The following is a 25859-nucleotide window of genomic DNA, read 5'->3' as shown; positions in this document are numbered from 1 at the left end:
GGCTTAGGTAGTTTTAATATCTTTTGGGAGCTGGTTGCAATATTGATCACTGGTTCCTTAGTACGATGCCGACCATTTTATTCAGATTCTATTGAAGTATTTTAGGAAATATTTATCTTTTATGTGTCATTAAATATTGAGATGTACAGATTTCAGCACCCAGAATTCCATAACCAGTACAACTATTGCTGAAAATTTTGGGAATTGAAATGAAACACATCTAGAGGACACCTAAGGGTGCCTGTGTACTATGAAACAATTTATAATAGCATAATCCAATATGATAATCTTCCAGTGCTGAACTTGAACATGCTTGTGGAAATTATCATAGTTGACTTTTAGATACCAGGTTGGGAAAGGTTGTGTGAGAACATTAATATATACATAGAATTAATTATGTATTGTTTGTTTAATTTATATGCTGCCCATCTCGCCTTGGAGCTACTCTGAGTGACTTTCATTTCCATGAAACAAACAAACAAAAAATCCTTGTATAATTGGTAGCCTAGTATTGTTTTTGTTATTACTGTTGCTTTTTATCAGAAAGCAAAACTGTTCCTAGAGGGGGAAATTTTTTTCACACATGTTCCAGCATGTCTGATCTTGGAAGCAGGATTTAAAATCCTAGTGGGAATAAAAACGGGTATTCACTTTCAGATGCCTGGTACTGGATCTCACAGTTATTCCTGAGAATAGCATTGACAAGAAAAGATACACTTCAGAGCCTGATGCTGCTGCGAGCAGCCCTCTCATGTTGGTCACAACTTTTGGGAGGGTCACAGATTTTTCCCTGACCTAAATTATTTAGTGAAATATTTTATGATTTTGAAATAGTAAGAAATTGCACTATAGGACTTCTGGTTTTGCACAGTAGCAACCGGTTGCGGGCTTGTGGATTCTCTGCACCCCCACGACTGGGGACTCTAAATGGGTCTAAGTCGCCCCGGAGAGGCAACAAAGAAAGAAGGATGCTCCAGCGACTCTGGAACGGTGGTGGCCGTTCCGTTTGACTTGGGAAAAGCCTTCTAACCCAACAGGAGAAAGGCTGGCCGTATTGCATCAACCAGCCAAGCTATTAGCAACTGAAGTCCAAAAGCACTAACCAGCACAACTGTGAACAGCGTGCTTGAAACTGGGTGAGGAATTCAATCTTCTCTTTTCTATTCTACATTTAATTTCCTGGAAAAGATCCTCAAGAAACAAAATACCTCCAAAAGGGAAGAAGGGGGATTTCCACCCCACCCTTATACTAACAGAAGCAGCGAATTAATCTTTTTATGGAGGATCAAAATATATGGAAGTGAAATAAATTTAAAATTTAAATCTGGATAAATCTAAAATTGTTTGAATGGTTAAGACTCTCATTTTAAAGAAAATTGTTCATTTTGGAAATTGAAAAATAAATAGTTGCTGACACCTAGTGGTGGATGAAAACTATGACAGCTATAACTTTAATATAAGACTTGGCAAAACCTGGGAGAAGCTAATCTGTGTTTGTGACCTTCAAAGTTTTAACAATAAAGAACAGCTGTGACAAAAAAGACAATAATCTGGGCTGTAGACAAAGAGAGAATTATAAATTTTAGAAAAATCTTTTCTGAACTATTTGGATTACAAATATCTATTTAATTGGGACTCTAAAGTTATTTGCAAAGAAAAGAAAGGAAGAGAAAAACTCAAATTCTTGGCCATCATGAATCAGAGACATGTAGAAAGAACATATTAAGAAAACATAAATACTTCACAGGAGGAGATATATAGTATACTGCAACTAATTCAAACAACAATGACTTTAAACCACAAAGAAATACAAAATAAATTTGAAAATATAAATCAATCTATTTCTAAGTTAACTCTACAAAAAAAAAAAAATTCCCAGAAAAAAACAACAGAGAAGGAGCAGATAAAACAGATAAATGGATATAGAATTGAGAATAGAGACTTAAAAATGGAACTTAACAAAACAAAGAAACATGATTTAATCCTAGTGGGAAAAAATTCACAAGAATTGGAAAAAACAACTTATCCCTTATGACTACAAAATAAATCTGAGGACAAGAAAATAGATTGGATAAAATGGACTGTAGAGATGTCAGGAACATCGGAGAGAAAGGAAATGATAAGAGAAGTGGAAAGAAAGAAAAAGATTTTCAACAAACATGGAAAGGCAGAAGCCCCGTACAAAGACACTTCACCTGATTTACTTTTTATATCTACAGCAACATTTACAAACATACGGAAAAACTTTTTGATTCAGCAAAATACATTGATTAAGAAAGATACTGGGCAAAGGAAAAAGACTAAAGTGGAAACCAAGAAAATAGATGATGGGAATTACCAGAGAGAATACTTAAAAAAGAAACATTTGTTTGAATATGGTTAAAGAAATAGAAAAGTTTTGGAATATATATGTCATTCTAAGAGGGATGAATTCCCTAAATAATGTAGTATCCTTTTTTCCCTTTTTTGTTCTCTTTCTTGATACGAGTAATATAAAAAAAATTGAAATGACTTAGATAAAGGAAATGTTTTGGATACTTAAATGTGATTGAATTTAAGAAAATTATAATGGATAAAAAATATTTTGAATAAGAGTTAAAGGACTAGATGACTAGATGTGTTAAATGGAATGTTTAAAGATTAAACATATTTTTAATTATGGTTAAAAAGAATAAGAAATTTAGGAAATAAATATATATTAGCTTAGGAGGGATATATATTTTAAGTAATATGTTATTTTTTTATGTTTCTTTACTCTTGCTCTCCTTTCTCTTTTTTTTCATTTTTTATCTATTCCTTAAGAAATGTAAAAGGGTGAGATGGTTCATATGGAAAAATAGAGTTAAATTTTTAAATGTAATTAATTTTTGAGAAAATCTTAACCAGTAAGAATACCTAAATTTGGTCGGAGAAACAAACTAAAATAAGGACTGTAACAGGATCTGTGTTAAGGCAACTAGTATGATTAGATAGAAAAGAAATATATTGATGTGATTATTATTTTTAGGAATATTGGGAAAAATTATATATTTAATTGTTATCTATCAAAACAATAAGAATTGTATTAACTCAATGTTTGCAAAAGAGGATATTTTGGGAAAAGAGGAAATCAACTAAAACCATTATGTGGATTATGCATTATAGAAATCAGTTGTTAATGATTGTTTTACAAATATAACCCAGACAACACACTGTTCACCAACTATTAAGTGATTTATGTTTTTTAAAAAATCAGTAAAATATATTACAAAAAGAAAAGAGATCATACCATAATGGACATGCCTTGGGTGTAATACAAGGTGCTGGTCATCACCTTTAAAACTCTATATGACACAGGCCAGGCTATCTGTGGGACCAGATGTCCCTGAGGACATCTACCTGTCATGCCAGATCAGATAGGGTGGGCATGCTTCCTCTAAATATTATCATCTGATGGGAGCTAGGAAGTGTGCCATTCATTCATTCATTCATTCATTCATTCATTCAATTTCTATAGCCGCCGAACTCAACCAAATGACCGTTTTCCATGGCAGCCCCTGCTCTATGGAACAACTTGCCCCCTATGTTTGGCTGGCCACAACCCTTTTAGCCTTCCATAAGGCTTTAAAAACCTGGCTTTTCTCCCAAGTGTTAAGAGAAGATTAGACCCATATTAGAACTGATTGGCACCATGTTTTTGCTTTTATAGGCTAAAATGTAAAAATTGTAAATTCATACCTGAACTAAATAATACCTAAATGTGATTGCCCAACAAGCATTCATTCATTCATTCATTCATTCATTCATTCATTTATTTAAATTTAGGTGCCTCCTAACTCCAGTGACTCTGCAGTTCATGTCTAATAGCTCTACAGCTGGACACTTCCTAGCTTTATTCTGTGAAGGTGATAGGAAAAAGAAAGCATGATGAAATGGGAAGGTTGTATTTTGGTGGAGGAGACTGGTAAAGTTTAATGCCATAATATCTCACGAAGCCTTAGTCAATGGCACTGCAAGGAGAGCAGCTTATTCTGATTGGCTAATTACATTCTGATCATCCTGATTACCATGAGCCCTAAACCCTGAGTAAGTAATGAAGATGACTCAACATTCCGTGAGATTTTTATGGGGATCCAGTACCTCCTGTTTTTCTCCTCGCACTCGGATGCAGAGGATCAGATATTACAAATCTTCCCTACAGACAACTATGGAAGAAAGATGCCATAACCATTTTTCCCCACTACGTCCTTACTTTAGCCCAGGGATGGGCAACTATGGCCCCTTTATGACCAGTGGATTTCAACTCCCAGAATTCTGAATTGACCAATATATACTGGCTCAGGAATTCTAGGAGTTAAAAGTCCGCAAGTTGTAACAGGATCATAATTATGCACCCTTGCTCTAATCCATGGGGAGACAAACTAAAATCATTCTTATCTGTCTTTCTCCTTAAGCCCAGCAGTATCTAGCAGTAGCTGGAAGGACTGTAAAATCAATCGTGTTTCACCACTTATTTAAGGTGGCCATTGGGGTACAGGATCTCAGCAGGATGTATTGGCCAATTCAGACTGATTTAGGAAGATCCCCTTCCTTTAGGTTCTTAATCAGCTTTTGTTACTATCAATCTGTTACATTGTCAAAATTGCACAACAGTGTAAACTACTCAGCTTGTCCTGTGACTACAGTAATTCACATTAATTCTGCACTCTCAGTGTTGATTGAAGTGGTATAAGTGGGAAGGGAAAAACAGTAGAATGTCAAAACTGTGATGGTGTTACAATGAAATGGTGAAATAGTATAACTCTGAAACAATAGGATCAGTTCCATCCCAGTGTCCCACACAGAGCATGGAAGAATCTGGAAGGCTATATAAAGAAAGCGAATGAAGGCAAGATAAATCCTAAATAAAAATCACGCTTATGACTCAGGTTTTTCATGACTTCCATCTGTTGTGCTTTTTAGACTATTCAGCTTTGTTTATGAAAGTATCATAAGTGGAGGGGTACAAGAAAGAACCTAAAGATGATTAAGAGAGTTAACAGTTTGACAAATGCTTTTCCTGACTTCTGACTTTTTGCTATTCCCCCTAACTTCACTTTGTACAAGAGACTAATACCTGATGTTGCATGCCCTTCAACTTTAAAGAATATAAACTGGCTCTTATGGCTTGGGTAACAACCTGAGGACTTCTGTTGCAAAGATTTTTCCATGAGTTTCATATGCCAGGAAAAGCTTCAGGGCCGTTACATCACAAGAGAGGGAGGAGAATTGTTCAGTCCCTCTGTACCATAACTGGTACTTCTAGTTTGAAGTGTCAACCATACCCTCCTTGGCTTTGACTTATAGGAGGTCCAGGTTTCTTTTGTATGCTGCCTTTGCCAACATGATGGGAGAGAGAATCTTTTTTCTGTCACATGGATACCTCAAGTCAATTTATTGTCATGTGGGCAAGGGGTCTCAAATAGATAAAAGAAGAAATACAAAGGAAGAAAATGGAGGGTTTTTTTTCCCTCCATCTGTTAGAAAACCATAGCAGTCTGCCGCACAGAAATACAGAACTGAGCAATCTTCATAGCAACTGGTTTTTTTTAAAAAAAAAACCAATTTTGGGGGGGGGGGATTAATGTTTGTGGCTTCGTTCACATTGCAGCTTTATATATTAGCCGAGGAGGCAAGGCATAGCAAGCCACAAGCAAAAACTCGATAATCCTAGGTTATGAATGGGTTACCATACTATATTGAAAAGACAAGTGTGCTCATCCTGTTGTTTACCCAGTAGCAAACTCTTGACAGAAAAGCATCTTGCAATAGAACTGATTCCTGATTTCCAAAAGGCTCTTTTCGGTTATTGATGTGTTTATTCCACTAAGTTATCTCTGCTTGGCTAAGGTTTCACGAACAGTATCTGTAGTCCAGTGCATTTGATCAGATGAGCATTCTGCAAAAATAGCCTGATGGAACAGATGACATTTTTTCACTGTTCTTAATGAGCCATGAGGGATGAATTATCCTTATTGGCTATCATCATGTGCAGCCTGTGTATGCTTAAGAGACATGTGTGGGCAGTTTAATTAGCATTTTCCCATGTATCACTATGCTACATTTATGGTATACAGAAAGAATTAAGGGGAGAGAATGGACTACCAAGATGTTTATGATTGTCCTAGAATATTTCATCTGCACATCAGTCAAATTTACTATTGTAACTTTTACACTTTGGTAGGATGACTAGGCCAGGTCTGTTTTGCCAGATATTATTTTTAGAGACTTATCTCAAAGTCACTATTTAAAGGCTTTTAGAAAAGGGCCACCTTAATAAGTTATTAGTGTACTAAAATTTTAAGTTGGGAGGGAGACATTTAGCTTCATCTATAGGACAATGAAGTGTTTCCTGGAAAAGCAGATGAAATGGTGACATTTACTTCAAATCATAACCTGGCCAAGAGCATCTAAATTTGTTCCTTTGCATAGGTATTTATGAAGAGTTGGAATAGCTAATACCAATTTTGAAACTGCAGGAACTGCTAATTATCCTGCATCATAGAGGTGTGCATGTGTGTAATTTTCTTTTCCAGATGTCAGAAAAAGCTATCAAAATATCCTAGAAAACTGTCTCTTGGGACCTGTTTTAAACCAGCAATAATTAGAGTTGTTATAATAATAATAATAAAGTTGGAAGGGACCTTGGAGGTCATCAAGTCCAACCCCCTACTCAGGCAGGTAACCCAGCGCTTATCCTACTAATGTGAAATAGTAGAAACTTAAACTATTATGGCAACAATAATGCCATAAAAAGAATATGTGTCTCTTTCTTCCTATATCCTGTGGCATCTGTCAGAGGATAAGGTGTATTTTTAAATTAAATACACCAGGGGCAATCTCGGAATGTCTCCATGTGCTTATTTATTTTATTTGTTAGATTTATATTCATATTCCACCAGTGAGCTAAGGGTGTATTTGAAATTGAATCTTCCCAATACCTGTCCAACTCACACTGTCTTTCCCAGAACACTAAAGTCATATATGAAAAGCAAGGCACTTTATCAAGTCCATTAATATTCCTAGGTAATAATTTAAAAAAAAATCCAGGCTGTCTGGTCCTCCACCATTCTATCTGTGCCTTCCAGAGCAAGGAGCCAAACATGTTGACCTGTTTATAGATTTAAAGATTTGGGGAGTGTTAAGGGCTAAACGAATGCTTTAATCCTTGAGCCATTCATCCCACCCATTACAACTCCTGAAACATGCCTACACATCCTGGTGCGGCCTTTGAGAGTGTGTGAATTGCTCAATCTGCATTAAGATAAGAGTTGAGAGAGAAAAGAACAGATCCTTTTAATTTGCTTTTAGAGAGAGGGAAATACTTGTGGTGGACACCCATCTACTGAAGTCCATGATCCTTGAAGAAACTGAATAGCATTTATGAGCATGCATAGATATGGAGGAAAGCTATGGCAAATCTAGACAGCATTCTAAAAAGCAGAGACATCACCCTGCCAACAAAAGTGCGTATAGTCCAGGCCATGGTTTTCCCAGTTGCAATGTATGGCTGTGAAAGTTGGACCATAAGAAAGGCTGAGCGCAAAAGAATTGAGGCCTTTGAACTATGGTGCTGGAGAAGACTCCTGCGAGTCCCTTGGACTGCAAGGCGTTCAAACCGGTCAGTCCTAGAAGAGATCAACCCCGACTGCTCTTTAGAAGGCCAGATCCTGAAGTTGAAACTCACGTACTTTGGCCACCTAATGAGAAGGAAGGACTCACTGGAGAAGGGCCTAATGCTGGGAAAGATTGAGGGCAATAGAAGAATGGGACGACAGAGAATGAGATGGCTGGATGGAGTCACTGAAGCAGTAGGTGTGAATTTAAATGGACTCCAGAAGATGGTAGAGGACAGGAAGACCTGGAGGAACGTTGTCCATGGGGTCACGATGGGTCGGACACGACTTACAATTAACAACAACAACATAGATATTTTGGCTCTAGCAGATAGGGTATGGTCTTTCTTCTGCCAAGTACCTATACATACATAAATACACATGATTTGTGTCTTCCCCTCATCCACCTCTCTTTCCCCCACATCTCTGCCCTTTTGGCCATCTTGCACTCAGCTGTCAGCCCCTGCTAGCCCCAGCTGACCTTTGCACTTCTTTTCCTTCTGCTGCTGATGAGGTGCATCCAGCTGAGGTCTTCCTGAGGCCCTCATGCAGCCTCCCCAAACTCTTGTGAGGGGCAGCAGCTGCCTCACCCGAGCATGGCATCAGCTGGCAGGGATAGATAACCGCAAGGATTGTGAAGCGAGGACTACCTAATACTGTGAGACATGGGCTGACACAAAAGAAAAATTAGACTTCCTTTCTCTTCAAAAATATCAAGATAGAAAATAAAGACACAGCTCTTTTGTTCCTGCACAAAGGAATCAAAATTATCTAGATGCTCTGGTGACATAAAATATAATAGTGGGTGCTGCTCCTTCACAGCTGCTGTGCTTGCTGTTCACCTAAGCCAGTGCTATAAGGCAGCAATAAGTCCTATGAGCAGAGCAATGCAGGCAGATACATAACACGAGAATTGTTTTGCCTTTTTCTATGTTTCCGACATTGACCAGGGCTTTCCCCAGCTATCCTCTCTGAGATCTTTGCAGAAGGCATTCAGATTGTTCAAGGCAGCCAGGGATACCAGCTCTGGGAGATGAGAATGGCAACATTACAGAAGGAATGTTCAAGGGGAGCTCCTGCAGCTGTCCCACTATTGTAACCCTCAGCCATATTGGCTCCCCTTGTTCAGAAAACAATAAAGCAAGGCACCTAGTCTTTGTGTTTGTTTTAGATACAGTCATTTATGTTGTTTCTTGATACAAGTTAAGCAATGCTATATGGTGCTTTACAGTAAAACTATTTGTATTTGTTTACGCTAAGTTGATGATTGCATTCTAATTTATTACACTTTGCATTTTGTATATCATAGTTAGCTGCATAAAAGAATTACACAAAAATCATTACATATTTACAACACATAAATCTAATATTAACTTATTAGATTTTTAAAAATTACTGAACCCAGACATTGAAAAACTAAAACTAATTTATGTAACTGTGCTTTATTTTCTCTCTCTTTATCTTCCAGGATTTTAGCATCATGTTTACACATCATATTGTGACAGTCCTATTAACAATTATCTCTTATGTAGTCAATTTCACACGAGTTGGAACCTTGACTTTCTGTCTTCATGATGTTGTTGATGTCCTGCTGGAGGTAAGAGAGGGTTATTTGTAATAATTCTTTGCTGTCCAAAATGGTCTCTACGTGGAACAAATATTGTAGCCTGTGAAAGCTCATAATGTATTGACATTTGTCTTAAGGTACTGTTTCTGTAAGACCATAAATACCTTTGTATTTGTCTTTGGAAGTGACACTCATGAACACAGTGGGATTGACTTTCTGCACCTTGTTCAGAATCCTTTTTTGTTGTTGTTGTATTTTTATCAGCCTGAATTATTAGTGTCATTATCAAAATTTCTTTAAAACATACTGCTAGCTTTTAGATAATATATGAGTAAATTTTTAACACGGGCAAGCAGCAACAGAAGTAAAATGTGACCAAATTTAAAACTACACATAACACAGCAGTGCTGAAAAACAAAATAAAACATTCCTGATGTTTTTGCTGGTATGTTTCTGACTAATTTCACCCTGCTGGTTCTTATTCTCCCAGGCACTTAAGAAAGGACATGAATCCAGGCCTAGTGTCATCCTCAGCAGCTAAACCAGACAGGAAACGACCAGATAAATTAATTCTATTTTATTGTAAAGCTACGTTTACAGAAGTTTGCAAATCTAAAATGACAGTTCTCCCACTGTCAACTGTACTGCCAATAACTCAGGGAGGGTCCCTCCTGAGCCTTTTGCTCCACCAACTTTGCAACTGCAGGCGATGCTGTCCCTTGTTTGACTGTTCCCTAGGCAACAACCCTTTATCCATTCTCCCAAGGTCATTCCCACATACTATTATACCTACTCAGAAAACTTGCTCCTGCAGTCTTTGATATTGCCAAAACCTTCAATCAACATTTTATCAGTCAGGAGGAAGTTAGCTGCCTCTCTCAGCCCGAACTCCTCCCAGTCCCAGCTGCCTCTCATAGAAAGAAAATAGGGGCTTTATAGAGGACTAAAATACTTGTCATCATCTGCCTTCAGTCCCCTAAATCTGCTACAAAGACTTTGTCAAAACTTTTTGTAAGCCCATGTATATAGTATTTGAAATGTAATCGAAAGAAGGAATTGAATATGTAGGGAACAAATAATAAGAATATGATTGCATTAGAAGAAAAGGCAAATAGATGACTTTTGGACGGCACTTGGGCAAATCCATCTTCCTTTCAGCAGTTTTCTTAAGCACATCTGAGTTTGTAACTTTCACTTTCTAAATTTGTTTTACTCTGCTGATCAACTCTTAAAAGCTGATCAGCAATGGAATACTGATTTATTTCAACTCCTTGCTGGACTTTAGCTGGTTTTTTTTTCTTTTTCTTTCCCTTTGATTTATGTTGTTTTGAATGACCTTTGTTCTCCCTGTAAGGAAACACCACGGTGTTTCTGGATGATGAAGTGCTTTTATTTGATTTACATTAATTAGACTCTCACCACAGGATTTTTGTATTTTTGAATTTGCAAAATATTTGGAATTTTTCTTTTAACCTTGGATTGAAATATCCAGAAAATATCTATCCTGTTTCTTTCTGCTTCATCGTTTTTTTTAAATTTATTTATTTATTTATTTATTTATTTTGGTTCCCTGATCAACAGAGTTACAATGAATCAGATTGTAGGTAAGCAATGGTGGCTGAAATCTACGAAAAGCCTGTTGGGTAGCATGCAGCTTTTAGTTGAGACTTTTTAAAAAACATTTGATGAGATGATAATAGCCATGGAAAATATGCAGTGGCATGTGGTTTTGGATAAGTTAGATTCACAAAGGGACTCTGATCTGAAAGTTGCAGACCAAAGAGATATCCCCACAGCCAGAGAATTAACTGACTTGGTCTCATGTTGTCTCTTTGAAGTTTAAGCCTGCGTATCCTTACAATATTAGGAGCCTGACTGAACCGGGAAGTGACAAAAAAAATTTTCCTACGAAAAGGAGGGAGATTAGAGAATGGATTTATTATACCTAACTGGAAATCACTTCTATTTGGACTTCATTGGGAAGATAGAGCCACAGTGAAGACTGAATTTATTATATTTAATTAGACAACAATTGATAAGAGATGGCATTAAGAAACAAACATGGATATTTGATTCAGGATGAATTACTTTTAACTTTTGGAATGATTTGGGATAGATAAGACACAGTGGCAAATTTTCTGAGTGGATTATGATAGCAGTTTGTTAACAGGGACTTCTGAAACCTTAACCTTGACATTTTTTTTTCTATTAACTAATTTGTCATTAATATAGTATATAGGAGACAGGTCAATAATTTGCAAATAGATTTACTAGTTTAAAAAATTTGGGGGATGCCTGTGACACAAGAGATGGAAACCAATATTGTAGTAATGTATTAATCCCTTGGACTGCAAGGCGTTCAAACCGGTCAGTCCTAGAAGAGATCAACCCCGACTGCTCTTTAGAAGGCTAGATCCTGAAGTTGAAACTCAAGTCCTTTGGCCACCTAATGAGAAGGAAGGATTCACTGGAGAAGAGCCTAATGCTGGGAAAGATTGAGGGCAATAGAAGAAGGGTACGACAGAGAATGAGATGGCTGGATGGAGTCACTGAAGCAGTAGGTGTGAATTTAAATGGACTCCAGAAGATGGTAGAGGACAGGAAGACCTGGAGGAACGTTGTCCATGGGGTCACGATGGGTCGGACACGACTTCGCAATTAACAACAACAACATTAATCAGTATTCAATTAGGGGGGATAACGTGTATATGTGTTGGCTTTTTTTCTTTTTAATGTACTTTTTTAATGTCTTGATTGTTTTCTGGACTTTTTTGGTCTTTTTGGATTTAATGGAGTTTTATATTTTAACTTCTTTACAATAAAATAAAAAATAGATGAAGAAACGAAGAAGGAAACAGATGTGTGAAAAAAAGAATCCTAGTATTGTTTCTAGGGATTAGGTCCTGTTGAAGTCAAAATGTTTTGAATAAGATTATTTAAGTTTGGAGTGTTATAAAAAAATGCAATATTATAATTTATTATAATTGAGAAATAAAGATGCCAGATAGCAGTAGAGATATTAAAAAAATAAGATGAGAAGTGTTAATGGAGAGGGTCGACTTTTGTCCTCACAATATTCTGCAAAATTTCAAAGCAGAAGTCGTAAGGGCAGTAAAAATTTAAATAGTGACAATGCATATTTTGTACAGTATAATTTCTGCCCAGTTTCTTTAGAAAGAAAGTGACCTATTTCCTTTTCTTATTACAGGCAGCCAAAATGGCAAACTACTGCAAGTTTCAAAAACTGTGCGATTTCCTCTTCCTTTCGTTTGCTATTATTTTCATTATTTCTAGGCTTGGAATATATCCTTTATGGTAAGTAAGTGTATTTTTTCATGGGATTGCATATAGTAAGACAACCTTACTCAATCTGGAAACCTATGGCTTTCTTGGGCTGCAATTCCCAAAGTTAATACCAGGCATGGTCAACAGATGGCTCCAGGTTTTAGGGGAGACTATGTTCAAGGACTTATGAGAAGAACTTGTTGGTGGTCTGTTGCCTGTATGTTTTCAATACTGTAGGTTTTTTATATTGCAATATTTTTCCCCGAGTGACGAATCAGTGAATCTTGGCAGGAAGAGAACATAGCCCAGATTACAATAGGAATACTATACAAATATTAGGTGTCAAATACTGTAACATTTAACATCTGCTTTTTTATTACACAGATTGCTTGATAGTGTGGTGACTATGGTGACAGTGAAATGGAAAAGATGTGGTTCTCAGCTAGGTGACCATTTAGGTGTAACTTGCTGGTGTTTCATGTTGTGTCCACTTCTCTGGGTGGCAGGTTACAGAAATTGGATGGAAAGGCATGCACCTGAAGCCTAATCTTAAAAGACCCTCTAAACCAGAGGTCCCCAAACTTTTGGGCAACAGGGACCAGTTCCATGGAGAAAGGTTTTTCCACGGACTGGAGAGTGCGTGGTTTCGTGTGCTGCCTGCATCCCACGGATGGGGCTTTGTTTGTTTGTGCAGACCAGCTGTTGGCATGCTGCAGCCCAGTACCAGTCCATGGACCAGGGGTTGGGGACCCCTGCTCTAAACCTTCCTACAGCTTTGCCAAATCTAAAAGTAATTCCAGTTGCTTGATAAACTATCCTTTCTTTTTAAGAAAAGTTAAAACTCCTCCCCAAGCTGTCCTTGAAGGCATTACAGAAACACTCCCTACCCAGAGAGAGAGGCAATGGTTCATGACTCTGGACACACAGAAGCAACAGAGCATGTGCTTCTCCAGTGCCTATATTACAAAGACATTCATCTCACCATTACTGCAATTCTACACTTCTCAGCTGCTTTCAAATACCAAACCTACTACAACATATAATGTTGCCAGGTTCTGTGCGGTGCTGCTTAAAATCCGTCAAATGATGCCTGTGCCAAAAACTAGTCTAAGTGAGCATCTAGTCCATCATTTATTTATTTATTTATTTATTTATTTATTTATTTATTTATTTATGAGACTTATATACCGCTTTAAGTGCAAGCACTCTCTAAGCGGTGTACACCAGTAAGCATGCTAGAGTGCTCTGTAATTTGATAGATTTATCTGCCCCATACTAAAGTTTATGCTTCCCTGCAGCCCTCTAATGCTCCTACTCCTCCTTTCAGATACACACTGTCTGTTTTATATCTTTTGGCTTTTTATAATTATTAATATTTTAGATGCTTTTTAATTGACTGTAGCCACCCTCCTTATGCTGGTTTTGACCGTAATAAAAATTTGATTGACTGTGTGTTCTGATGCCTGGATTTTTCATTATCTTCTCTAATCCATCTGTTGAAATTCAGTGGAAGCATAGTAGCAGATTTTTATTTTCCTTGCTGCTTTCCTCTCAGAGTAATTACATTTTGAAAGTGGCAGAAGTGACCAGGACTGGATTACTCAGCAGGAAAAAAAGTGCTGTGGAGGATGGGTTTTCAGCTACATTTGAAAGCTTGCAGCAGAATTGACCAAAGACATGCTCTTTAAGCAGGAAGATAATACTTCAGATATCCACTCCTGGAGAAATCAAGGGATTTGGGGCTCAGAGAATGACTTTCTTGTGGCAGTTTCCTCATTGTGGAATAGATTGTCCCTGAAGTCCAGTTAGCCCTACCTTTTTATCCTCAAAGAAGTTCGTCGTCCCCAGAGGATTCCCAAAGGAAATCTGTCAACTTAGGGAACAGCAACTGACGTATTATTTTTTTTATCTTAGATGGGATTTATATGGAGTTTAAATATTTTAATATTGCACTTGTACATCTGACAAGTAGGCAGCATATAAACACTGCAATCAGCCAGTCAATAAAAAATGCACTTTTAAAAACTATAATGCAGTATAAGAAAGCATTCCTTTATTTTTTTTATCTAAATGCAAGCAGAAGAGGGACTGTGGTATGTATCTTGGAAACTAACATTCACAATTAAATCTATGGTTGTTACCATTTTTTCAATATGACATTAACCTCAGGATACTTTTCTGTATCAATTAGGTCAGGGATGTCAAACTTGCAACGTCACGTGACGTGTCACAACGTATTGCAACTTTTTTGCCATTGCTGGCAATGGGGTGGGTGCGGTTTCGCTATGATGCATCCGGCCCACAGGTCGGCAGTTTGACACCCCGGAATTAGGTCAATAGAGTGATAACTCAGAGCATATGAACAACTAGTATCCATTAGTCTATTTATTTTGGTGTAAGCAGCAAGGTGGATGACTCAGTTACAGATGAATGAATATATTGTTGGAATACCTAAAGGACAAGATTAAGGACAGATCATCATGCAGAAAATCTAATCACTAAAAGTCAATACCATCTTGATGGAATATGATCATCATCATATTCATCATCATTAATAAAGGAACCTGCAGTCAAGAAATACATTGCTGGCTAGCACTTGGTAATGTAATAAGGAAGGCCTTGGAAAAAAATATATACGGATGCTTTGATGTGAACAAACCTACAAAGTTCAAAATGGTGCAAATAATGATTTTCCCAGTGACAGTTATGGAAGCAAAAGTTGCACTTTGAAAAAGCGGGATAGAAAAAGCATTGATGCTTTTGAATGTTGGTGTTGGAGAAGACTCCTGAGATATCATGGATAGCCAAGGAAACAGATAAATAGATCATCAACAAATCAACATAGAGTTCTCAATAATTTGACCAGATTCAAATGATCCTCCTCTGGATATATTACACAAAGACCTAGCTCTCTGGAAAAGCATGTAATGCTGGAAAAGGTGGAGGAAAAGATAGCAAGACGACTAGCAGCAAAGTGGATGGACCCAATTACTGAGCTACTGTAGGAAGACTCGAAGGTTGAGGACATATGATCCATTTTACATAGGGCTGCTGTTCAAGATGACTCAGATATTCCAACTGATGAAAATGGAAGCAGTTTATATGCTTATTGGACAGTCTCATTACTACCATTGTTGTAGGAGCTGACTGCATGATGTAGGGTAACGAAAGGTATCTTTTATAGCTAGGTGTGTTTTAAGGAAGCCAATTGCTTCACAGATAAAGTGGAGGCTTTTAAATTTCCTTTACTATTTTTGAATTATTTACAGTGTCCAAACTTTTCTGTTTCTGATTTTCTCAGTCTTTCCCCCAGAGCCATTTGCTAGCACCTGCTCACGACATTACTAGCTGTCAACACTCTCCTCCCCCTCAATATTTCACTGAAAGAAAAAGATAAGAAAGGAATTGGCTGAGTTACTTTGGGGTATGCTGAAAGCTTCTCGTCAAGCTTGTCAGTTGTCCTTCTGTGTACAGTAGATGTTGTGTAATACACTTCCTTCCCAGGCTGGAGCTCCCCTGAAGGCTACAGGCATCCATCTAAAGGTAGTCACCTCCGTCAGTCACCATCTGTCAGGCTTGAGTGAAGGACATCTCTCTTTCTGGATCTTTGTGTCTCTTTTTTTCCCAGGGAAGTTTTTAGCAAATGTTTTGGCCTTCTAGAAGTTTGTAAAATTTGGCTGTTCCAGAAGCTCTTCTGTGTGGCAGTGCTCCTACTATTCTATTAATTATAATGTTTAACTATAATTGTTAATTATATTTCTGTTATTGTCTCCTAACATGCTTAATGTATGCAGTATGTATCCTATTGTTATTATTACATTGGCTGCAGCTGAATCTTTTCTTCACCACTGAGAGTCCCTTAGGCTGAATGATTAATTAATTTATAAGTAAATAAAAATAAGATAGAATCTAATTTTAACTACAGCAACGTCATTTAATTACTGATACTCTAACTGCAATATTTTTCCTATGCAATCAGTATCAATTGGGAGTACTGTAATTACCAAATATTCCATTTCATTCCATCCCACCAGACTCAGTAAATCATATCTTACGACGTATGACTACATTTTATCCTAAAAATTTCCGTTGCAAGCAAGATAGCTGTTAAGTAAATTTTGCCCTATTTTACGACCTTCTTGCCACAGTTAAGCTGGTAATACAGTTGTTAAGTGAATCTGGCTTCCCCATTGACTTTCTTGTCAGAAGGTTGTAAAAGATGATTATATATGGCTCTGGGACACTGCGACCGTCATAAATACACGCCAGTTACCAAGCATGCAAATTTTGATCATGTGATCATGGGAATCCTGCAATGGTGGAAGTATAATAGCACTTTTTGCAGTGCTGTTGTAACTTCAAAGGGTCACTAAATTGAATGGTTGTAATCTGAGGACTGCCTGTAATAGCTTAAATGTGCCACCACATAATATCTTCAAATAAGGTTGAGGGAGAAAAATTGAAAGCTTCAAATTGAATCAAGTGAGAGACTTTATGCATACCATTAAAAAAAGTAGACTCAGTTGAAAAGATTTTATCTCATATTGGGTTGCAATGTGAGCTTACACATGCAAGATACTTTTATACTGATAGCTAATGACTCAGGAAAAAAATTGACTTATCCTCCAACATTAGCTTCCTTATGTCAAGACTAATTATTCTTGGTTAAGAGTGGTAGAACCAGATGAATGCTTGTGTAATCAATTTCTTAATTTATAAAATAGGAAGATTATAATCCTTGCAAAATGGGTCTTAGAATAAGCTAATGTATTTCAAATATTATTCAAAGTGTATCATCTCCTTCAACCCAACATCCTGCTATAGATTGGATTACCGTTTTTATCAAACCTCGCACTTCCTTCAGATTTTGCTTGGATTTTAGAAGTCTTGATGTGTATTTTGAGGCTAGAATCTCCTTTCTATAAAGTATTTGAAATTTGGAGCTGGGTCTTTTATATTCAATAGTTTGCTTTTTTTTTTAAATGTATATGTGTACAAACAGAAAAGCAGCATTCAAATTGCTAATTTTCTGTTCTGTTATGTTTGCTTTTAATCCCACCTTTTTCCCCTAGGAAATTAACATTTTGTAATTAGCTACATTCAGAGCTATATTTCCTAAAATCTGGTAAATGATCTGATCTCTAGATTTTTAATTACAATTCATATAAATCCCAGCCATGGTCAAGATTTGTGAAGAATGTTGTTCAAAAACCAAACTAGGCAATTGACAAATTTAAGATTTGGTGATTCCTGTACGATCTATTTCTCATGAGTGTGCATCTCCCTTCTCCCAATTTCTTTCAGGATACTGAACGCCACATTCTTCGAACTGCCTGAAATTGTTGGTGGTTTTCCTGCTTTATCAGTCTTTATCATTTTACTTTCGATACTTCAAATTCTCCACTGCTTTTGGTCCTATATAATAATAAAGGCAGCCTATAAAGCTCTTTTGAAAGGCAAGGTAAGATAAATGGGGATGTTTTTCTTGATGTCTTTTTAATCATCTACTTTTCCAGCAAATATTCTGGCATGCTTCATTGACTTTTGGGCAGTGAAATCTGTTAGGATTTCTGACTTTAAATACGCTGTACTTTAAATATACAGCATTTCTGATAAACATAGGGTCAATTCTTGCTATATTTATATCTTAGTACATTATATGAAGTCAACCATTGTAGCTAGTAAATTGTGGTTCTCCAAAGAGTCACCCAGCACTATTTGACCTTGGAACAGAATCTGTAGGTGGGTATCCCACTCTCTGAAAGGTTCAAAGGCTGAGCTTTGAGCTCTGTATATATGAGGAAAAGCACTGAGCCTTGTAATTTTTGTATTTTAGGTTGTCTGTCTTTTTTCCCTATTTTATCCTACCTGATTTCCAAGCTAAATTCTAGTTTCCAGTGGAAAGATTGTTTTGAACGGCTTCTTCAAGGTGCCTAATTGCAGTAGGGGATGAAACAACCTATTGCGCTTCTCTTCAACCTGGTTTTAGGGTATTGCACTAACTCAACCAACTGTGGTTTATTCAGTGAACTCTGGCTAATTTGCATTTGTGAGCCTGAAATATTTATTTTTGACCGTCTGAAGATATATTTATTATTTGAGTATTAGATTGAGTATATTATTCTGGTTCAAGTGGTTATTCGTATCGTTTTGTCCTTAGTTCATCATCAGAGCCTGTTTGCTCTTAAGCAAAAGTCTGTTTCTTAGGACTACAAGCATCTCTACCTGTACAAGTGTACACCTGTCAAGGCTATTTTCAATTTTTTTCTGAAAGCACTTGTGCAGTTACAAACATGCATTGGCTCTCATGCATTGTATTTTTCTTTTTTAAAAAATACATACATATGTGTTGGGAAAGTGTAAGAAATAAAAATAAATAAATAACATTTTAAAAGGCAGTATGCAAAAGTTGCAGAATGTGAAACCACAATCTGCCCAGACATCTCACCTTCAGACTGATAGCTGGAGTTTCTGTGCGGTTTCTGTGTCTTCCAGACTGAGCCGCACACTGGAAGGGATTCAATTTGTGTTCTAGTAGGCAGCCTCTTGTTTCGTGGGAAAACAACATGTGACTTCTTTCTGAACCTTCTTAATAATCTCCTTTCTGCTGCCTCCAAAGGCTGGGAAGTGGAATCCTTTGCATGTAAGTTTCTCTGGTAGGGAGAATACAGTACAGTATCTCTTTCTGTGGGTTTGCTGCTTCTCTTCTTTTCTTTTCTATGCCCTTTAATTGTTCAGCTGAAAATTCACTTTGCTAAAGATTGCATGCTCTTTGCAGCTGTAGAGCCAGCAATTTGTTTTTCTTTTTTTGTTTTCTTCCTAGTGTTTTCCCACAAGTTCAGGGTCCGCCTTTTGCAAGTCGACTGAGTGTTGATCCATGGGATGCGACAGGAATTGACCAACTGGCTTGTTGACCGAGCCTGACATTGGACTAGAGCCAACAATTATTTACCATATTCCTAGACAGAAAAGATAGAAAGCTACTTGACTCTTGTTCTCTTGACCTCCTGTTCCAAGGACCTTTTCAGGATGGAAACATTTAAATATGAAAAAAAGGGAAACTTTTCTGGAGTTGACCCCAGCTGAGCTTATCATTTCTACCCTGCCATTAAATTACAAGATGGACCGTTAAAAGTATTTGCAATGGCCCACAAGCCCATGTGAAAATTTTATGGTATGTTATTAGATAGGGCTATTTATTTCCTTTGGTCTGGTGATCGTAAGGAATTTTATTTCTGCTTTGTCAGTGACTTACATCCTACATTTGAATTCAGTATACATGACTTAAGCTACTATTTGGCCATCAAATACTAGGACTCCTATGCACATCCAGCAAGACTTCAGAGGCTTTAAATGCTAGAATTCCTTTCTTATGCAGTGCTAAAATTCATTACATGCATCAAATTCACATCTTTGCAGCTTCACTCAACCCTCCATCTCTTTGTCACTTTCGATACTGCTTGGCCTTTTTCTCAAGCTACTTTTTCTGTTTAGCAGTTTTTTGTTCTGCTCCAATTTACTGCCTGCTGTTATGCCAAATGCAATTCATGATCAGGGATTTTATTATATAGTGCATTACTTCAGAGTATATTGAGCGCTCATTGATGCAGGAGCAGGCAGCCTTTTGGTGGTGGGGCTTTGGGGGATAGCTGAGAGAATAAACAGAGCGGTATTAAGAATACAGATGGGGCTGGAATTTTACAGGATTTTCCCCCATTTTTCTACAATTTATTTTCTGTGACTAACTATGTTAAGATTATACAAGTTCTTAAAGTTGCAGTCTTCATATTTCCTACCCCAGTATGGCAGGCAATTGCTAATTTGGGGAGAGTGCACCATTCAAACTTGGCATTAGAGGTAGCTTTGAGAACTACTCTAAAAATAAGAATTTGGGAGCCACCTACAGTGCTTGGATTACAAATTGCTCATCTTACATCAATGACTTGTTCGTTGTTCATGCCCTTCTCAACTGCAATATTTTCTTTGCTGCTGCTTCTTGACACACACCCTCTCCTGCTCATCTTGACTGCCACTGCAGACATGGCTTCCAGTTCTGATTCCTCTTCGGATCAGTCAAAAGCATGATTGCATGCTTTCTGTAATCCCAAACTCTGGGTTTTCTTCTTACTATGATAGCAAATGGTTTGTTTTGTTCATTTTTGGTTTTCATAAACCAATTTGAAGCCATGACTGGTAATGCCCACAGAAGCTTCCTAAGTTGTTTATTGATGCCAACATTTTTTCAACATCCAAACTGTTTTTTTACTGTTGATATCTTTACTAGAGGTATTACCAATTAAATGCTTGGTTTGTCAAAACATGTATTTATCTGTGGGAACTCTAGACGAAAAACGTGTAATCAAAATTGTCAGCTGGAATCTCTTACAGATATTTTGGCAAATCTAGTGGCATAAGCAATAAAAACTGCAAGACGAATATCTGATATAAGCTTTCAATATACTAGTGTAATCTTGCAAGAAGTGATAATACGCCCTTATTGCTGTTCCTCTCCTTGTTTGTATGGAGAGGAACAAAAATTGAAATCTTAAGCTGTAGATCCATGGAGCAGATTTACTGAGTGTCTGCCATTCCTTCCTCAAAGTGGGTTTCAGATCACATTAGCTTTATTGAGAAGGGACATTCAGAGTGATAGCAGAAATAAAGTAACGCTAAAGCTTGCTTTAGATTCAATAGAAGTTCAGATAAGTATACCTTGTGGAAGACAGAAAGGAGGGAAGGGAAGGAAGGAAGGAGGAAAGGAGGGAGGGAAGGAAGGAAGGAAATACCACAATAGAGAAGTTTAAAAGGTGAGGTTAGGAGGCAACAAATGCAGAAAGGATGAGACCAGAGGTATCCGGCCACTACTTTTAGTTTTAGTCTGTCCCACTGAGCGTATATGCAATGGCAAAACCCAGTGCTTGAGTCTAACCTAGTGCTCAAGTCTAACAAATGGATGAGTACCTTTAAGTCTTCTGTCTAACTTCCCCTTGAACTCTATAAACTGCTTTTTTTCCTCCCAGCCTAGCTCCAGTACTAGATATAAGTTGGGCTGGGAGAGGGTAAAGTCTGAACTGATCAGATGAAGAAGGTAAGGTAGCAGAAAAAGGGGAAGGGATTAAGCTCTTCTCAACTAAGTGTGCTTTCTAGTGCAAAACACAGAAGCTGGCCCTCACTCAGCACCTACTGGTTTGATGCAACTTTCCCTCAACTTCTCTGGTTTAGCACTCAGAAGCAAATAGTTAAGATGCAACTGGAAGCGAAGCTGGTTGGTTCCCCAATGGGGGCAGAGAAGCTGCCAAGAAACTCTTCATAGTTGGCAATATAAGAACTTTAATAAACAAGTAAATAAACAACAGAACAGAGAGCTGATCTCCTTTCTCTTATGCAACTGATTCCCATAGGTTTCCTTCTCCTCTCCCCGCTCCCCCTTTCCTTACATATTTTTCAGGCAAAAGATGACCGAAGTGACGTGGAGTCCAGTTCAGATGAGGAACCCTCCACTCTTCAGTCAAGGACCTCCCAGAGTTCAGCTACCATCAATGGGACAAATGGAACAAACGGGTATCTTACTGGTAGCAACTCTGCAGAGGAATATTAATCCCGGGAATATACACTACTGCGTGAACTGTTTGCAACAGAAAACAAATAAGTTATGAATGCAGGATTTGATTTTTTTTTCTCTCTCTCTTTGTTCTTCTTCCCTTCTTCTTTTTTTCGTGTGGGGGGTGTTAAATCTCAGAAAAATTATCTACACACAGTTGGAATATTTAAAGCTTCTAATACCACACTGCTTTATTTCTTGTTTGTAAACGACAGCGCCACATGATTTTCTGTATGTAGGCATGCTGTATCTATCTATCTATATATATATATATCTCGACAAGATGGGAGCAGTGTTTTCTTCAGTAGTTTTTGAGTCTTATTTATTTTATATCTTATTTTTTGAGATGACTTCCAAATGAAAATGAAAACTTCCTCAAGATTCTCTTTTGGACTTCATTAGGGTCAAAAATTGCCAGGTTAAAGATAGGTCTTTTCTGTGCTTGGTTTCTCTAGCCACTATCTGATATTGTAGTTACCTGCTAAAATTTCACTTATTGCAAAATCACACAAGTTCATGACTCTTTCTAGATATTTTTTTTTATGAGAGGGAGGTCTCTTTTTGCTGAAAGATGCTGACTTTAGAACTTGCTGATACAATCACAATTGTCATTTTCCCTGATTTTAAAATGTATCTTGATATTTTTATGTAATAGAATCAGTTTGAACATTCATTTTCGTTCACTATATGTGCTATAAGAACATTTTTTTTATTGATTTAACCCTCCAACAGTGTGGCAAATTTGATTTGGCTTCCAGCCAAATGAACTAACTCATCTTCAACGTAGGTCCCATCTTGCAGATTACCTTAAATTTTCTGTTTAGATCCATTTTTCAGGCATGTGCAATTGAACTAGTATAAGTGCTAGCTTATAATAATTGTAATATTTATTTCTTGTTTCTACTTACTTATTATTTACAATATTAATTTCCTTCCCTCAGTAGCCCTTCCAGATGTTCCAAAATGCTGTTTAGAGTCTGATCAAATGGGTCTTGTGCATCAGCAACACCTGAGCCGGGATGATTCAATCAATTATCAATCAGTCCAGGACTCTTTTGTTTCTAGTCCTTCCACTCAGCACAGAGCTAGCTAGGAGACTATCACTCCTTTCCCAGCTTCACTTTTATTTATATATTTATTTTACCTGAAGTGGAAATTATACATACATGGCACAGGTAGAATCAGATTATAGACAAGTCAGGAGGATTGTATCCCACATGCATTCCTGTAGATTTTTTTTTTTTTTTTTACACAAACTCACCTTTGAAGAAGAGTGAAATCTAAACCAGACTCTTTGAGGGCTTTCTGTGTTGCAGAAGACAGGGCAGTCAGAGTGATCCCCCCTTATCTTTATAGCTGTGCTATAGAAAAAAGATCTTAGGATTAAAGACCTTGATAGTCGAGTGTTGGGGAAATGGGGAAGAGGGGTTTCCTTTTTTTTCTAAACAGAAGTGCAGTCAAAGTAGGGTTTCCACCCAAAATTTGGAGATACCTAGTTTCAGCTCCACCAGGACTTACATTAGTCTATCCATCCAGGATAGCTCCAACCATCTCGGTAGCCTTTTTTGGGGAGGGGGAGGGCTCATGGGCTGTTGTGAGTAAGAGTGGGGAATTCGCTTTGCCAGTCAGTTACACAGGCCACATGGAACAAATGGTATGAATTTCATGTCGATGCTTTTTGAAAATTATTTGAGAAGATATATATTGAGCTTGGCCCAAAAGTCACATGTGCCAAAGTTAATATTGAAAGATCTAGCCCAAAAGAAAGAACAGCAACGGGAAAGAATGTCTTTCTAGAAATAATATGGGCTCCAGAGATAGGATGTAGAGGAGAAACTGAATTATCCATAGGGCTAGTTTTGATAGATCACAGTAAAATGCTCGATTTTTACATTTACTTTTGGCGTGACAAGATGAGTGACTCATTTGAATGGATATTATCTTACCAAAAGTCTCTTCCTTAAGAGATACTTGTTTTCAGTTTAAATGAGCCAGAAATTAATTGTAAGCCAGTTTGGGAAGGTGGTCTATTTTATGTTTTTGTTTAATTTAGTTTTTTTTGGTTTTTTGCTGCTACATTTCTGCAACTTGAGAAAAGTTATACAGTACCGTATTTTACCTGGCTTTATTATATGGGAAGAGCTTGGAAGGAAAAAGAAAAACAAAATGATTAGCTGCCTTGATTATCGTTTCTATGAAGAAAGGAGTTCATGCGACTGTTTCTGAAGCCAACCCAGTTGGTATTTTCTCTTTTCCTAACGGATGTAGGTAATGTTGGGTCCCCAATCTTCCAGATGTTTTGATTTGTTGCACAGACCCGAGGTATCTTAAACCTTGAGCTGGACTGTGGTCACTTGACTATTCTGTGCAAATATATTGGCCAAAAAACAAAAGCCCAGTTACTTGTGTGACTAAATATCTCTTGAAATGCAAATATGGAAAACGTTCCCTTATGTTTTCTACACACTCCATCAACAGCCCTGCACTCAAGAGTGTAAGAGAATTTAGGAAAGGGGAAATTAACAGTTGTGGTGAATCAGTATTAATACCCTCCTGGATATCAGTTAAAATTTAATTGGTCCCAGAGTTCTTTATTTTTCCTTCTATATTGTCGTTCACTATAGCTGTCGCCATTTGACTCGAGCTCCAATTCTTTGATGCTAGGGCTGAAGACCTTTAGGCAGATGGATCCCAGGGGCTGCATAAAAGAACCTGAGTTGCGATGAAGCAAGATGGTCAAAATAAATACATGTTTGATGTTCTTTCGGTTATTAGTATGGACAGCGAACATTAATTCGGAGGGTTGGCCTATTTAATCCCATGTCCATATAAATATTGCAATTACATAGATAAAAGAAAGGGGTTCCAACTTACCTAGTTGACACCTCAGTGACTAGAAAGGTGTTAGATAGTATTGGGTGTTAAGACTATAAAATGTAAGTAAACAGTGTTAAGTCACAGGAGAAATGGCCTCTTTTAAGGCCATGAAGACTCCATTCGAAAGATACCCCTTTTCTTGCACTCTGGGGCTTGTAAGAAAACGGGGATAGCATTCACATGTGTGCATGTTCAGTGTTCTCCTATGATTGTGCTTGCAAAGACCCCAAGTCAAAATAAGGAATTATTCCCAGGAAAATTCCCTAGAATCCATCTGGTCTTCCTTTGCCTCTAATGGTATTTTCTCATTTAGCTTCTTTATTTAAAAAAAAAAAAGTTTAAAAGGTCCTATTTGTAAAAGTCGTTTGGTCCCTTTTTGCACTAGAAATGCAATGGCTGGAGTGTGTAGAATAGGGAAAAAAAATGAAGAAAACTCTCTGGGAGTTAGTAGCCTTTAGATTGACTGAATGTTTTAGTAGCCAGCCCTGGAGTAGTGAAGTAAGATCTATAGTTGTGTGCATTTATTCTGTTATCAAATAACATGGAACGCACTGAAATAAGTAATGGTGTGTTTTTCTTAAAAAAGAAAGAAAGAAAATAAAAAGATTGGCTACCCATCTGAAGACGGAAGTTTCTTCGGTGTACATCCAGTTAAGTTGAAAGTGTGACGCCTTACCTGCAGTTTCAATCCAAACTGTAGAGTGCCAGATTAAAAATACCCAAAAGAAATAATACATGTATCTGTTGTCATTTTTGAATTGGTTCAGTGGATTTCTCGTTTGTTGCCTCTTTTTTGCAGATTGTCATTTCCTATAGGACTGGTTTACCTAAGACCCAATATAGAGGCCTGGGTCAGAAACTTCAATGTGATTTTATCTTTGCACTCATCTTGTAA

At 37.3% G+C, this 25859-nt stretch overlaps 1 protein-coding gene across 3 annotated transcripts in view; it reads left to right on the top strand.

The window, feature by feature from the left end:
- Positions 1 to 25581, top strand: part of CERS6 (ceramide synthase 6) — a 119478-nt gene extending 93897 nt beyond the window's left edge. Inside the window, exons 7-11 of one of the 3 annotated variants that reach the window (XM_039365444.1) lie at positions 9103 to 9231; positions 12410 to 12516; positions 17791 to 17947; positions 19106 to 19129; positions 21935 to 25581. In XM_039365444.1, the coding sequence (XP_039221378.1) occupies positions 9103 to 9231; positions 12410 to 12516; positions 17791 to 17947; positions 19106 to 19129; positions 21935 to 22084 (567 nt within the window). In that variant the 3' untranslated portion in view covers positions 22085 to 25581. Of the gene's footprint in view, positions 1 to 9102; positions 9232 to 12409; positions 12517 to 17790; positions 17948 to 18981; positions 19130 to 21934 lie in introns of all 3 variants that reach the window. The other 2 variants (XM_039365445.1, XM_039365447.1) reach the window with 2 other exon arrangements.
- Positions 25582 to 25859: the final 278 nt, after the last annotated feature.

Source organism: Crotalus tigris, unplaced genomic scaffold (genome assembly GCF_016545835.1).
Source record: "Crotalus tigris isolate CLP2741 ecotype Arizona unplaced genomic scaffold, ASM1654583v1 scf7180000020074.1721668, whole genome shotgun sequence".
NCBI lineage: Eukaryota > Metazoa > Chordata > Lepidosauria > Squamata > Viperidae > Crotalus > Crotalus tigris.
Note: the sequence above shows the minus strand (reverse complement) of the source record. Positions and strands in the feature narration are given on the sequence as shown.